At 37.3% G+C, this 16,611-nt stretch overlaps 1 protein-coding gene across 4 annotated transcripts in view; it reads left to right on the top strand.

The window, feature by feature from the left end:
- Positions 1–16,006, top strand: part of BICC1 (BicC family RNA binding protein 1) — a 285,454-nt gene extending 269,448 nt beyond the window's left edge. For 3 of the 4 annotated variants that reach the window (XM_078434260.2, XM_078434259.2, XM_078434262.2), the window contains exons 18-21: positions 1,360–1,516; positions 5,263–5,423; positions 8,038–8,137; positions 13,360–16,006. In XM_078434260.2, coding sequence (XP_078290386.2) covers positions 1,360–1,516; positions 5,263–5,423; positions 8,038–8,137; positions 13,360–13,490 — 549 coding nt within the window. In that variant the 3' untranslated portion in view covers positions 13,491–16,006. Of the gene's footprint in view, positions 1–1,359; positions 1,517–5,262; positions 5,424–8,037; positions 8,138–10,872; positions 10,952–13,359 lie in introns of all 4 variants that reach the window. The other variant, XM_078434261.2, reaches the window with a different exon arrangement.
- The last annotated feature ends 605 nt before the right edge of the window (positions 16,007–16,611 follow it).

The raw sequence follows: 16,611 nt of genomic DNA, 5'->3' as shown, positions 1-16,611 counted from the left end.
GTTCATAAGGAGGCTGGCTATTGGCTACAGTTGTGGAGATGGCAAGAAGAAGGTAGATTTGGGGTATGTTAAGAGATTATAGAATTTGCTGATGAATTGTTTGTGGTGTGGGGAAGGAGGAATGAAGATGACTCAGAAGTTCGGCTTGAGCAACTGGGTGAGATGCAGGAATTCTGGGGCAGGAGTGTGTGTGGGTTTAGCTGGTGGGAATGGGTCATCAACAATTAAATTTCAAGCATTCCAAGTTTAAAATGCCTACAAGGCAATTCCACAATTATAAATTTCAACAGAAAAGTCAAATCTGGAAGTAAAACGTTGAAAGTCATGGTTGTCATTAAGCTCTGAAAGAGGTTGAGATTATTTAATGAGCAAGTGTAGAGAGAGACAAGAAGGCATGTTAGGGCCAGCCCCAGGATAATGTGATATTTGGAGTGGTAAAGTGGAGGAGGATCCTGCAAGGCTACAGGGAGTGGGCAGAACACATGGGGAGTGTTTGAAGAAAAGGGTGTTAAAGGGGGGCATGGCCAGAGATGAAGAAAAAAAAAAGGAGGGCATGGCCAGTTGTGGTCACGCTGCTCTGAGATTGAACGAAGTGAATTTATGGAATTGTGAAAGATCCTCTTAGAATTCCCCAACAAACAGTGCTCACTTTGGCAGCACATATACTAATTAGAATTTAATTTATCTAACAAACAGGATACTTTGAAAACCGGGGAATCCTGAATTCAAAACTCTAGATATAGTACAAAGTAGATTGCCTTTGGTTAACTAAATGAATAAATAAATGCAAATCAGTTCAAACTTTGAGATCTTTTAAATTTTTATTTGGGGGAATTAGAAATATTTCCAGGTATTTGTAATTTATTAGAAAGACCATATAATTGTTTGGATGAGGGTAACACGGAAGAAATGCCAACCCTCTCTCCACTCTGACTCTAGTAGCCTGGGAGCTGTATACTTGTTAGAGCATTAGGCCTAGGCACACCGCCTCCCATGTGTCCTTTTTGGGTGACACAAGGCAGAGAATCTCTGCTCTACCAGATGGAAGACTTACTGTGTGGTTCTCCATAATAGGGAGGAATCTCAGTATCCATTGCTCCAAATCTAATAGGACTCAGTCTTTGTGCTGGGGGCTCTCATAATGAAGGAGGAGTGAATGAATACTGTGTATATTACCAGGTGTCCTTGGTGGCTGGAGGATAGAAGGCCTATAGACAGATGGCATGGCCTCTTCCTGAGAATCAGCAGTGGTGAACAATAGAAGTAAATGGTGGTGGTGTAACGTGCATTCTTTTCTCCTCAAAGCTCAGGATACCTACCTTATTAAATATTTCCTCATCTGGCTTTGATTGTCTACAGGGTTCGTCAGTGTCCCTCTCGAGGTCCAACAGTCGTGAACACTTGGGAAGTGGAGGTGAATCTGATAACTGGAGAGACCGAAATGGAATAGGACCCACAAGTCCTAGTGAATTTGCCGCTTCTATTGGCAGCCCCAAACGTAAACAGAACAAATCAAGTGAGCTTTGACTTTTCACAATACTTTTAGATGTAATCAGTCTGGAATTTGTCCATTTGATTTAGGGTGATGCTCAAATATAAACTCTGAACCCCATGCCTTCAAGTATTTGGCATCACATGCCACCTTCTCTATGAAGCCTTCCTTATTTTTCCAGGTGAAGCAGATGGTGGAGTTCTCTGTTTCCACTGCCTTTTTTCTGTGCTTTCACTTAGCACTTGTCACACTCATTCTTGTTATACCTGTGGATAATTTGAGCTCTACAAGCTAGGAACCATAGTTATCTATTCAGTAAAAACTTACAAACTGCCCGTGTGCCGAGCATTGTTAGGCAGAGGCTTATTTGTTATTTCTTCCCAAATATCTAGCAGTTCTGACACAGATAGGCATTCAGTAAATGTTTGTTGAGTGAATGTATGGATGAGTCATGCTCCCACAAACATCCAGATGATAAGGAAAAGACAGGGATGTAAAGGAGTTGAGCCAAATGAGATCAAATTAGCATCTTGGAAAATAAAGTCTGCCCAGTGGGTAGCAACTAAAGGTGAAGAGCAAGTTTTAATTTTTTAAAATGACAATATGTAGCCAGGTTGGCATAAATAGGAAGAAAAAGTTTAAAGCATACAGGTTCTGGCTTTGAACAAATGTGATGAAGACTCAGCATGCATCTATTGGTTTTGTCTGTAACAGCTCTCACACTTCTGGGCTGTATAAATAGGTAAGCAGACAAGAATTGACAATAGTAATCACAAGATATTCCCCTAATGGCCTTTTTCAGGGTTTTTGATGAATTTGGGATCCTGAAACATAGTTTGGAGTATTTGAAGAATACTTGAAGAAAGGCAATCTAAGTGAGTGTAGTGGACACTTGGCAACAGTCAGTTGTTGCCATCAATTAGGTTGGCCATTTTTTCAAGAGTCTCCAATTTGAAAAGGCCAGTCATGGTGTCAGCCAGCTCTAAAAAAAAAACACATTCCAAGTGTATTATCAGTAGTAGCCAGGAAACTTGTGTGGGCAGGGCACCTCACCACTGACAAGAGCATGGAGCTGTGAGGCAGGCTGGTGCCAGGTGCAGATCTAGGGGTGGAAATAATCTCTGTTCTGTGGCTCAATATAAATTCGTTTTGTGCTTCTTTTTCAGTCTTTATCTCCTTTCCCTTCACTTAACACTGGATAATTAAAATTGACTGTACAATTTAGCTGCATTGCAGTTCAGGATGAGAGTTAAGATAGGGAACTCATTAATAAAAAGGAATGATTAAGGAAAAACAGGTGTTTGGCTTTTGTGAGATGCTTTAAAAACATAAGGAGTTTAAAAGAGATTATAAAAACTATAAATAGTTATGATAAAAAGAAATATAAGGGAAATTATGTGTCATAATAAATATCACTAAGAACATTTAATTTTGAAACCTCTGTTTTTTCCCCAGTTTTACTAACATATTTGCTTAACCCAACATATGTAAAATATTATTTAAACATGTAATCAATGTAAAGACATTTTTATGAGATATTTTACATTCTTTTTTGTACTAAGTTTTTAAAATCTGGTACGAATAGATTTTATAATCTTGCAGAACATTTTAATTCCCACTACCCACATTTCAGGCATTCAGTAGCCACATGTGGCCAGTGGTTACTGTATTGAAGACCACAGTTGTAGATGATTTTTCATGACATCCTTTTCAAAGTTAACAATGTCTAGGTTTTTCTCAGAGCCTGTTAACAGGAGTTGTACCATTGTGATTCTCAGTAGCTCCCTCTTCTGTTCTCAAAGAAAGTAAATTTATTGTTTAAACAGTAAATTATATGGTTAGCCTTTCAGTAGCCTTCATCTTGTCAACTCCAGTGGTTACTCCCATGTGCTCTTTGCATTCTTGCTTTGTGTCAACCTCGAGCCAATACCTCACTGGGTTGATGACTTTGGGTCTTCCCTTTAAATGGTGGAACGCTCCAGGGCTTGGTCCTAGGTTCTTTCATCTACACTTTCTCCCCACAAAAGATAAAACATCTGTTTTTTAATGTATATTTTAAAATTTTTGTTTTTATTATTTTTTTATTATTTTTGAAGGAGAGAGATAGAGCGTGAATAGGGGAGGGACAGAGTGAGAGGGAGACAGAAGATCTGAAGCGGGCTCTGTGCTGACAGGCACTGTGCAGACAGCCTGACCTGGGGGCTCCACAAACTGCCAGATAATGACCTGAGCCAAAGTCCTATGCTTAACTGACTGAGCCACTCAGGCATCCCTTAAATTTTTATTTTAGGTAGGCTCCACACCAAATGTGGGGCTTGAATTCTACCCAGAGATCAAGAGTTGCATGGTGCACAGACTGAGCCAGCCAGGCACCCCTAAAACACCTATTTTTAAGAGAAAGAGAAACTTGATCAGAAAAATCCTTCCCCTTGAAATATAGAAAGTATATGTACTGTCATTTGGGAAATGAAATGACCAGAGAAGGTGATTAGTGGCAAACAAAACAATCTAGAACAGGATTCTTAGATCTGGAGAATGCATTGGCCCGAGGAGATAAGATGTATCTGATTAGCTAGGTGAGCATCCTCTGCCCTCATCAACCTTGGAATCATTCCTGCAGCTGCAACTTTGGTATAAGGGGAAGAATTCCCACATGGATAAGAGCTAGTTGTTGGTCAGGGAAGTAGGGATAGCTGCAGGGCTCTACTGGGCTCTCCAAAGCAGCTCTGAGAGAGTGTTTCAAATATTCAATATTTGGTCAAGTACTTGGTATGACTCACCAGTCCATCACCCAGCAGTGAGTGTTATTGGGTCTGAGCACCACAGACAATGTGGAGAAATCTTTGCCCGCCAAATCAATGACGGAGGCAAGGTTAAGTCTAGTTTTGCTGTCTTAGAATTTTTTTCAGTAGACAGATTCATTTTTTTATTTATTTATTTATTTTTCAATATATGAAATATATCATCAAATTGGTTTCCATACAACACCCAGTGCTCATCCCAAAAGGTGCCCTCCTCAGTACCCATCACCCACCCTCCCCTCCCTCCCACCCCCCATCCACCCTCAGTTTGTTCTCAGTTTTTTTTTTGTTTTTTTTTGTTTTTTTTTTATTTTTTAATATATGAAATTTACTGTCAAATTGGTTTCCATACAACACCCAGTGCTCAGATTCATTTCTGTCATAATCCAGAAACTCCAGCGCCATTCTTAAACTTTGCATTTGCTCTTAATTTTGGAAGCGCTCTGTTTTGTGAACTCACTGCCTAATTATATTTTTGTAAGGGATGAGATTTACACGTTGCAATATCCTGCAATTCCTTTGACCACAGGAAAACACAAGTGTGAACACAGAGGGCTATCCTGCTTTCCAAAAGGAGCCTGGACTCACAGTAACTTCCCATACCTTTATTGTATCCTGGGGATCTTTCTTCCAATTTCTCATTTAATTCACATCAAATCAATTATGAAGAGCAAATGTTTCTGAATGCTCAGGAGAATATGATTAATGATTATTAACTACAGAGGTACTGTTGGTGAATTGCTGCCTCCCAAGTGTAACATTTTAATGGCAAGAGCCTCTCTAAAGCAATAACCAGCATTTCATTAATGAAAAGCCAATGTTTCAGTAAGGAATTACAGTATTTCTGCAATTACTGCTCTATTCAGTCCAACAGTGAAATCTAAAATATTTGAGTGATTAAAATTTTTAATTAAACTGTGTTGTCTCTGGGCATTTTCACTTGAAGCCTGCCTCTCCTTTGTCTTTCAGCGGAGCACTATCTCAGCAGTAGCAATTATATGGACTGCATTTCTTCACTGACAGGAAGCAATGGCTGTAACTTGAACAGCTCTTTCAAAGGCTCTGACCTCCCTGAGCTCTTTAGCAAACTGGGCCTGGGCAAATACACAGATGTCTTCCAGCAACAAGAGGTCAGTCATTATTTATTTACTTTCCTGGGCATCTTTGTTTTGGTTGTGTGTATGACTACTTCTAGAATGAAATGGCTTACTGACCTATGGCTGTGCTTTCACTGAGCACTTATTAAAGCCTCATAACTTGTTTCCACTGCTAAGAAAAATGTCATCTCATTTCTTATTTATTTAGTGCAACTAGTAAACACAGGTTAGCAGAAATATAGAAAATTGTGTTTCCAAAAACACACCTCCACTAGTTTTAGCTAAAATACCCAATCGGTGTATTGATTCATGGGAACGTTTGATTCACGACTCCCCTAACAGCAAAATCTGTATTTAAGATTATTTCACTGTTTAATCCGTATTATCTTTATTTGTGGTTCTTAAATAACAGCATCTGAAATAAATATCCGTGGTTGTTTTTGACCCCATCCTAGTCGTGTTACCGAATCTGTTCTCACAAAATAGAATGTGCTTTTTATATATGTTAATTTATTCATTAATTTACTGTTTGGGTTTTGCCTGAACTGGGACAGAAATAAGATGTTTTCTGAAACATCACTACCATGGATTTTGACCAAACTGATCAGCCAAATTATTATGCACTGACTTAAAGAGAAGAGCGCCTGAACACGATTCTTTCTAATAATGTTGTCATTATTGCTAGGGCATAGCTAACCCAGTGCAACATAAAATTAGAACACTTCAATAAATGTATGTATTTTTCAAGTCCAGACATGGTTTTTAAGTTTCATTCCAGTTTGGCTTACTTCATGTTAGAGAACATCTGATTAAATCCATAATTCCCAAGCATGTATCTCTCAAAAAGAATCTAAGGTTAGGCCTTTGTATCATAAATTTAATGTATTGCCCATGGTTCAATAACTTATTAAGTGTAATTGCTGAACCTTGTTTTTTAACACCAAACACAAAAAAAGGTTGTTATCTGTGTATTGGATTTCACTGTATTGATTTCATTGTCTTTTCCCGAAATCTGAATTAGTGTTCATTTAACTGAGGATTTTCTAAGTTGCACTCATCAGTGTGTTAAAAAATTGCATTTACGTATTTAGCTTTGCTGGTTAGACAAGTGTAGCTGATCGAGAAGCTCAAGGACAGAAGTATTTTAATTAGTCCAGAAAAAGAAGGTTTTGAAGTAAAAGACTGGGTGTTATTCAGTGATATTCTGGATTTTTTAAAATTTATATTTATTTCTTATTTGAAGAAGCATAGAAATAAATATATTAAATGTACTTCTTATTGAATTAATCTAAGAAGGAAGAAAACATAATATAAAGCCAGACTGCCTTTATCTAATATTTATTCACTACAGCAGGGGTCAGCAAACTGTAGCCTGCAAACCTGCCTTTGTTAATAAAGTTTTATTGAAACACAGCCACACATTCATTTACATATTGTCATATTGTCTATGGCTGTTTTTGAGCTAAAACAGCAGTGTCAAATAGTTGCAACAGAGATAGTATGGCCCACCAAACCCAAAATATTTCATCTCTGGCACTTTAAAAAGAAGGGATCCCTAAAATAAAGAATATATATTTAATAGAATTTCTAAAAGCATATCTTTAGACATGATAAATGAAAAGGTTTTCCAAGATCTGGATGTACTTTCCAAAATGAAAACAGAAAATCTCAAATTAATTTCTATATCATTTGAATGAAAAGTATAAATTCGGTTCTGTTTCCTTCATGTAGGATATTCTCTAATACTCAGATACGACTTAAAAAGAATTTCTTAAGTGAGTTTGTGGGATTTAGTTTACTATAAGCAGGTTGAAGATTTGTTTAGCCGCTTTCACAGATGATATGTCTAAATACATAATTACTAACCATAACTGCCAGTTATTCACCACTGTGGTGAGCCCACTGCTTTATCTCTGCGATCATACTTCATGCCCACTACAGCCCTGCAGCATGAAGTATGTCAGCCCTGAGTGCCCACAACTACTAACAGCAGAGGCAGAATAGAGAGCCAAATCTCTCTGGCTTCAGAGCCTATTACCTTTCTTCAAAGGAAGGGTGGGATCCTTGGGCTTCCTCCCTTCACAATTTGTTGCTGATGCCAGAGTGTGCAATTATATACCAATATATACTTGTAGGCCACTTTCAGAGATAACATGCTGGACCGAGTCAAGTGAATCATGGGTCTGATGTAGTCTGGGAATTCTTCTACCATTCTTATGTAGAACACAATGGAGGATAGCATTTATGGTATTATTCAGTTTCTTTTTATAGAACTACACTTAATTCAGAATCCAAAGCTAAGAAATGTTTTCTATCTTCTGGACAGGCATGTATTCTTTTATCAGTTCACAAAACCTGTGGAATTTGTGTTTCCCTTTTTGCTCTGGCTGCCAGGATGCTAAGACCTAACGTTTTAATCTTAACTGCAATAAATAACTGGCTTAGACTAAGTCTCCTACTAGAATCATTACTTTCATTTCACCACCTTTATTGTCTCTTGTCCCCTAGATTTGTGACACCATCATTCTTTTTTGGAAGTAGGCAGAGCATAATTAGAAAATGAAAGATGTGTAGTAATGAGTTGAACTTTTAATGCACAAAAATAAGTACTTAATATATTGGTTATACATTACTTTTTCACCCACAGATCGATCTGCAGACATTCCTCACTCTCACAGATCAGGATCTGAAGGAGCTGGGAATTACGACTTTTGGTGCCAGGAGGAAAATGCTGCTTGCAATCTCAGGTGAATATAAATGCTCATACTCCTATTTTAAAATCTGAATAACCTCTGCCAGTAGCCTCAGCCACTGGGGCTGGTTCTGTCCATCAACCACTTGCTTACTATGCTGGCACCTTGTGGTTGTGGTTCTAGAGTGTTTTCCCACTAACATTGTGACAAATGCCTAGAACATCCCTACTCCTTCCTCAAGGCATTGCCTGAAAGCCTGCCTTGACAATGTCGTTCTTTAAAACAGATCTCTTCAGAAAGACCGAATCAAAGTTGCCCTTTGCAGAACATAAGAATGGGGGAGAAGTTGAATTCTCCTTTCTGTGGTTGTGTTAAGCAAGTATGATTGGACTAATGAATAATTATTCTGGATTGGCTGTCATGTTTCAAATGCATGTATCCTTGCATACCAGCTAAGATAATTGCACCAGAGAAGGAATGATTCTTGGTATAGCTGGAATCTAGTAGTATTGTCTTAGTGCTTTTAAGTTTTTCCCAAACTTTTAATAGAATTTGTGAGACACAGAAAGGTATGGAATCCTGAATGTAGTCACAGAGTGAAGGAAAATAATGAAGGAAAATAATGTCCCAGACGACTTTTTTTGGTGCACTTATTGCATATTCTAGGTATTAGAAAATGCTTTATGTGTATTTACTGGGTATCTTCCATTTATGAGGAATTGAGCTGCATGATAAGTACATAACCATGTACTTCCAAATGGTATATAGAAAAATATGACAGAAATTTTAGGGGCAAAAAATGAGGTTACTTTTTGAAGAAGTTCTGATAAAGTTCATTAATGTCAATGTTATATATGTACCAGTTTCTCAAAAAGAGAGACACCAAGGGCAGAAGCCAAGTGTCAGGTGTGGTGGGAAAATGACTTTGCCTTTTCAAAACATTGATTTTGCAGGCTATGCCTTTGTGAAGCCAACAGTGGCATCTAACCAAGTGCAAATCCTTTCCAAACAATATTCACTAATCAGATCAGCAAATAAAATGGAAACCACTGGTTTTCCATTTTATTTTAGCAGGAGATTGCATCCCCCTCCCAACTCCACAAGAAAATCTTATATATAGACCTAATACCTAAAGCGGATATAAGCAGAACAGCTTTGAAATAAGGGTGGAAATTCAGCCATTGGGCAGCCTGTTAGGCTCCTTCATGGGTAGAGTTCTACACGCATCAGTTTGATGAGTCTTCTTCCATCCTTCTTCCATCCTTCTTCCAACCAAGTGGTTGCATTAATGGAACTCCACAGGGAAGATGCTTTTTCTTGTTAATAAGATTAGCTTGGTAGAGTGGAAAGAGCACTGTATTCAGATAAAGAGATATGGGCTTTCCTCTGCCAAGTCATTAGTCCTTGGGTGAGTTTCCAAACCTCTTTTGGTTTTGGTTTCTTAAGCATTAAGGTGGATTGGAATAGATGATTGTGTAAGGTTACCTTCCATTTCTGAGGTCTGTCCTTCCCCATGGTATGTCATCAGATGTAGTGGAAATAAACTGCAGTTTTAACAGTGTATGGTTATTAGCAGTATATTCTCTTGTTCTTTCTTTTTTTACTACCTCTAGCAATAGGATAGTTTTCAACTTGTTTATAACTCAGCCTTAAAGGGCTATTTCTAGACCCAAATTAACTTTATATATGTTCACATTCTTTTATTAATTAAAAAAATAACTACTTGAAATTTAATTAACTCACATAATCACCAAGCCTGTAGTGTTAAAATATGCTTGTGGGCCAACACATTTATACCGGGAAAGTATCTGTTCTAGAATTTGGTAATTTTTCATTAGAGATTTATGGAATGTCAGAGACCATATAATGAAAATTCTTTCTTTGTGCACCCAAACTTTGTAAAGCCTCCAGCAACAGGCAGATCTCTTTAAATCATCAGGATCTTTATTCTGGAACACATTTGTGATGTATTTCAGGTGGGTTTGGGGGAGTAGAGTTGGAAAGGAGGGGTTTTGAAGCTTCTTTAAAAATTTTTTTTTCTCCAGTCATTCTCTGTGTGGTTCTGTTGAGATTGCATACTATTTCTTTAGACCACCTCTCTCAATGGGGTTCACAGGTCTTCTTGCTTTTAAAGGGAATTAGAGGCTTTGAATAGATGTCTTATGAATGTCCTGCACAGTGTGAAGTACTTGATTATTTTAAGGATGATTTTGCCTTACTTTGTTGAGTCCATCTGTTTGAACCTGGTAAATTGTTTTCTCTGCAAGTAATAAGTTTTTATTGAGAAACCCTTCATCAAAAGCCTTCTTTTTCCAGTTCAGCTCATCTGACCACAAAGGCATCCATTTCTAGTCTCAGAAAATTCCATTTCCAGGGGTGGATGCAGGGTAGCTGGGCAGCTTTTACTCACGTTTGTCTTGTGGTTACATAGTTTGGTTAGGTACAGAGTTTGTTCAAAATTCCTTTTAAAGATTTTATAGGTTTTTAATCTGTGATCAGGGTTGTTCTTTCAGTATAGGTTTTATTCTGTTTTTAATCTTGGGCCAGAAGACATTTCTTTTAATGTCATAGAAGGAGATGAGATTTATCTCTAGTATAGATGGATCAGAGAAAAAAATGATCTTTTTTTTCAAATCTGTGATTTTTTTGAAAATTCTTTGATTTTTCTCAGTATTTTAGTGAGTGATTAAATTGTACAGGGACAAAGTAAAAGGAACTTTAACATCCTATTGACAAGCTTCCCACCACGGCCTCAGGTAGATCTAACATTTCCCGACCTATTCTTTTAGTTTGTGACTCTGTTCAGACCCGCAACAAGATCCTGAGAGCTGCCAGGATTGTGTGAACCTTGGAATTTCAAAGAAAAAGGTTGGTATTTTCCCAAACTATCTCTTAGGCTTACTTGAAAAAAAATCAGGAGGGAGTTTACTTTTTAATGTAAAAAACAACAACAAAAATAAAGTCTCTTCAGTAGGACTTGATCTTTGATAGTCTCTCTAGTAGATTTATCTCTGCTTCACATTTGGAAATATACACCTTAGAAATTATATCTTTAGGGAATGGCCGAATTCCTTCATGATCATTTTATTCTCTCAAAAATCTAGTTGATGTGACTTTTCAGAATAAAGTTTTCAATGTCTTTTTAAAAAATGTGTATGTCTTCAGTGGCCCAATTTCTTCAATTGTGCATGTTAAGTATGCTAGGGTAGATGCATTCCTATTCCTTCTCTATAGCATGGGAATGTTCTCCTGATTCATGCATTACTCTCTCAGGAGAAAATGAAGGCCAAGACAGTCTTCTTACTAGAAGGTGGATAAAACTTTCACAGGCTGTGTGCTTAATGGGATTCATTTATTCTTAACTTTCTTACAGTTGCCTTTAAATATATTAAATTCTGTCTTGATTTATGAATTTCTGTTTGTTTTTTAAAAACAATACATGTGTTCAGCTTTTAGTAGGAATGTCATTGCTACAGTGTTTTTGCAGAAATTTGAAACAATAGCCATCTATAAGCATGCATGCATGCGTATATCTTGCTTATAAAGATACCTTCCTTGCTGTTCCAGAGTTTTAAAGCTATGTTATTCTATTTAAAAAATAAATTTAGTATAGTAAAATATGAAGTGCAGCTCTGTTATCTGGCATACCTGAAACTACCAAGTTTTCAGATTTGTATTCCTAATGCCTTGGTTGGTCTTTTCTACTCGATGGATGGATCACTGGAGCTCAGGGCCCAGAGCACAGCATTTGCATAGGCAGGCAGAGTTTCAGCCTGTCACTTGACAGCTGTGTGGATAGGTTACTCTTGTCTATTTTGAAAACTCAGTTTTCGTGTCTAAAATGGAGAATGGTAATATCATTTATTCCTTAAGGAGGACTTAAATAGGACAAAACAAATTGTAAAGTGCTTGTTGTTACAATCGCTACTAAATTACTTATTTTTCTTCTCCACTAAGACCTAACTGTGAACAAAAGAGAGATATCTCCACTCGTGCATCACCTCAATGGGGCAGATGTTAACATTTTGGAAGGCAGTGGGGTGAAGTGTTAGGGTGTTGGTTCATGTTCCAGAACTCAGGAGATAAGTGCACATCTGGCCATATGGCTGTCCTTAGCCACCCGTGACTGCTCTGCAACTTGAGTCTGTTGTTTTCAGCTCCAGCACTAATGTAGTCATAGCTTATGCAACCTCAGAATTGGAAAAGGAGATTGTGTGTGTGTGTGGTTAAAAAAGTTTGAGTACTGTGCAAATGCACATGCTGAACCACTGGCTCCACCCCCTCAAAAAAAAAAAAAAAAAAGACAACTTTAAGCACATCAACTATATAATCCCATTATTTGATACTTGCGTTTGGTGGCTGTCAGAACCCTAATATCCAGAGTCTGACAGTTCTCTTTATTAGCAAGAGTTACATTGGTTTATTTGAGGATTTGTAAGTATATGTGGTAGAGGGTGGGGAGGAGTGATGTTGCATAGGGATAAACAAGATGGGCTGCCTCTGTTAATTTTTTACCTTTCTGATTAACAGTTTCTATTTGACAAAAGACAAAGTAAACTTTTTTTCTAAGTACTCTGGTTTCTTTACAATTAAAATAAAGCATCTTAGTTTTTCCTCAGAATTTGGATTCAACTGTTAGTATTTTTACTAAGTTGATTATTATATTCAAAGAAAACTGCTGCTGATAGACTTCTTCATATAACTCTTTCTGACCCAAGGAGCAGAGGCATCAGTGGAGCCACTGGGCTGTGGCTTAACACTTCAGCGTGCTCCTCCATTATTTTCTTGTTTGTGTGTGAGGTCTTCTTTTCATGTCTGACTTCAATAATCTAGTGATGGCTGTGTTTCACATGGATGAGTTCAATAGCTGTAATAATTTTCTGTGTCGTTGGTAATACATTCTCTCTCATGCCTTTCACCAGCTTTGATGGGCCCCTCCCTTTGCCTCTGAAATGACATTTGGGATAGTTCAAACTGTTCAATTTGTATATCTGGAGTACAGAGGGTTCTGAGAATGACATATCTCCCAGATAGTTTACAAACTGCAGTAAAAATGATTTCCTGTCCTTGGTTCTCCTGCTACCAAAATGCTGTATTTAATATCAGACCTTCTAGCAATTTCAGAAATGTTTTGACCAGCAACTAAAACTTTTCCTTTTGATACTAGATTTGACTTCCCCTCCAAAACCCTACTGTCACCATTTTCTGAGCTCTACTGCCATGTCCCGTTGAGCTTCTCCATTGATCTCCTAACAATTCTCCCTTTTTCTTCCTAGAACTGAATAAAAATCGAAGAAAGCTTTTTGAACCACCAACTGCACGCACCTCTTTCCTGGAAGGCGGAGCAAGTGGGAGGCTACCCCGTCAGTATCACTCAGATGTTGCTAGTGTCAGTGGCCGCTGGTAGCAGTACGGTACCTCCAGGTACACACCGCCACCTCTGTCGAGTTGGACACAGGAGATCTGTGAACTGCCTTCACTGCACACCGTCCTCAGTACTCTGGGTGTCTGGTATCAGGACCAAAGCATCTTATTCACACCTGAACTTTGTGCCAAAAAGGAAGAAAAGAGAGGAGATGATCTTATGGCATCATACAGACTGCCACACTTGGATGCCTTTTTTTTTAATGGCAATTGGACAGAATTTGCAATTTGAGGGTAGGGCTTTATTTCCTATTTTTATTTACCTAAATAACATATGCACTGATTTTTTACTTAAAATGAAGGATTAATTGACATCTGGAATACCAGAAAACATAGAGGTTCTTTTGTTTGCTTGTTTTGTTTAGGCATTTGGGGATTTTAAAAAATAATCAAAATGGAATTTTCTGGTACTGCTTTAAAATAATTATTGAGGTCTTTCAGCACTTTACACTTTCTAATTTCTTGTCCTGTGGAAATTATCCCTCTTTCTCTCATTTTCATGTCACCTGATGTATTGGTACAAATCAGATTTAGTCATATTTTTCTGACTGTAAAATTTTTATTTGAAATGGTACTGGATTATTAGTTTTATGCTGAGTATTCTGTGACTTTGGGAAATGCAAGTGACTCCACTTGGTTCTGGACCAGTTCTGTTCATTGATGTCAGCATCCTAGAAACAATTAGCAATGAACCTATTTCACATAACAGGTGCAAAGAAAGACCAAGTGAACTTTGCAATATTAACCCTTTGCAGTCATCATATTTAGCTGCTGCCTGTATTGCTAAAATGATTTTAATGGTTGTCTGAAGGCAAAGGGCTATTCTTTAGTATACTGCCACTAAAGGACACTTATTTATATCAAACTTTTATTTTTAGATGTTATAAGCATACAGTACATAACTGATTAAATTGATATCTACTAGAGATTTATGGTAGAGAATGGACGGCATTCAATAACTGGAGCCCTAGATTGTCACTTTATTTAAAAAAGACAAATAATCATCTGACAAGACAGCACTGTTGCCATTAAGAGGAGAAATAAATTGCTATCCTTATCATGTACATATTAGCTGTGCTCCATATGGTCCCAGGACTTTCTAAAATCATATCTGTCTGCTTGAAGTAGACTTGTGTTTGTTGAGAACAGAAAGGCTTTATTTAAGTTTCCAGGGTGACAGTTTATAAAAACAGCTGAGTTCCAAAGGAAAGCAAAAAGTAAAAAAAAAAAAAAAAAAAAGACTGTTTTCTAAGTGGCTAGACTCATTGTTACTATCTTATACTGTGAAAGTCCAAGAAATCAGGCAACATTGTTTCTTAGGTCTTTTCAGACATCTTATTGTAGATGAATGAAAGGTTTTCAATCCATGAAGAAAATCACCAAGTGCCTCTCCTTTCTTCAAAGCAATATTATTTCCAAGTGTATTAATTTGTTGGAAAATTTTCCCATAGGAAATGTTGTGAATTACCTGTACTGTAATGACTTATTTATGTTCAGTATTCAAGACTTTCTCCATGGACGTAAACCACTGTCGTATATTCTCAGCAGAAGGCATTACATAAGCGTACATAATTGACGACTTTCATACAAATGTGGGATCAGACAGATTCACCAGACATTTTTCCATGACTAAGTCTTACCATTAAAGTAAGAAAAAGAGTTGAAGAGAAGTTTTGCACACAGAAAAATTTTCACCTTAAAAAATAATATTGGTAACCTAGAAGGTATAGATAATGGGCCTGTCATAAAATTATGCCAGTTACATTACCAAGGGGATGCCCATTTCTAAACTAAATCTTACGTGCTTAAGTATAAGAACTAAGTTGCTCCTTTTGCAAGTACAACAGAATCACCCTGTGCAACATGTCGCTCCCTGCCTTACATGGCTATATGAACACATCATGCCACACATTCAGCACAGGGTAGGAATTCAGACTTGTTTCCTATTGAACAACTCAGTGCCTTAAATTTTACTTAATAAGAGCTTCCAAAAAAAAAACCTAATGATTTAGAGCTCTTTCCCAAGCTCTCTATCATGCAGTTGCAACAGAGGAAGATGGAATGAATTTGCAGTATTAAGTCAATACAGGTTTTATGAACAGTGCTTTGATGCTATGCCAAAGAGAAAACTGTCCCAATTAAACTAGATTAAATAGGGTGGCTAAAAATAAACAAAAACACTGGAAATTACTTTTCTCACTTTCTCTTGATGCAATGAAGGGAATATGACACTACAGTCTATGGTGTTGTCAGTGTTATATGATGCACAAAATATTTGGATTATTTGAATAAATGTTAGTTTTTAATCAATCTGTGCCTTAATAGTGACCGGTTATCTGTAAATAGAGAACAGATACAGATTGTATTTTTGTGTGGGTTTTTGTCCTTTTAGTGATTTTTTTTAATGACAGATGGAATTAAGCATTGAAAATGGGAATTTTTTCTAAAGTAATCAATTGTTATATGAAAAATAAATTTATATAACCCCTTTGTATTGCCCTTGCTAGATGAAATGTGTCTTTCTTTAGAAAAAAAAAATCTTTATGCATAAACCTTATGCCTGTCTTTGTTTTCTAAGAAAGCTTTTGTTTTTTCCCATTTTCAGCAGGATTGAAAGATGTTTCTGCAGTAGAATTGAGTTTGCATTTTCTCTCCTGTTGTTTTGCGTTAACTATCCTCATTTTCAACCAGAAGCTAAGGTACTTTATTTTAGCCAGGGAGTCCAGGACCAGTAATCAATCATTGTTTCTCTGGCCACCCATACATATATACAAAAAGAGTAAGATTACAGAACAGATTTTATTATTGTTCTTCTTTGTTTTATAAAGAGTCAAATATCTGACCACTGTGACAATCTCATCCATCAGGAGAGGAGCTCCTTCCTAAAGTCAGCTGGGCTTCTTGACCCAGGTTCCTGTTCCAGACACTGATCATGGTGCTGTCACACTGCACGCTGAACACTCACTGCGCCTTGCCCTGAGATTCTGTGTGAACTCATTCTCAGATGGAATCAGTGTCTTATTACTAGTCCTGAGATTTGTGAACTCTCAGAGAAACCCTAACCTTCCAGTTACTATGCTTCCAGAAATATCTCCACTTGAATT

The sequence above is a fragment of the Panthera onca genome, chromosome D2, assembly GCF_046562875.1.
Source record: "Panthera onca isolate mPanOnc1 chromosome D2, mPanOnc1 haplotype 2, whole genome shotgun sequence".
NCBI lineage: Eukaryota > Metazoa > Chordata > Mammalia > Carnivora > Felidae > Panthera > Panthera onca.
The sequence above is the reverse complement of the archived record's forward strand: the minus strand, read 5'-3'. Positions and strand labels throughout refer to the sequence as shown.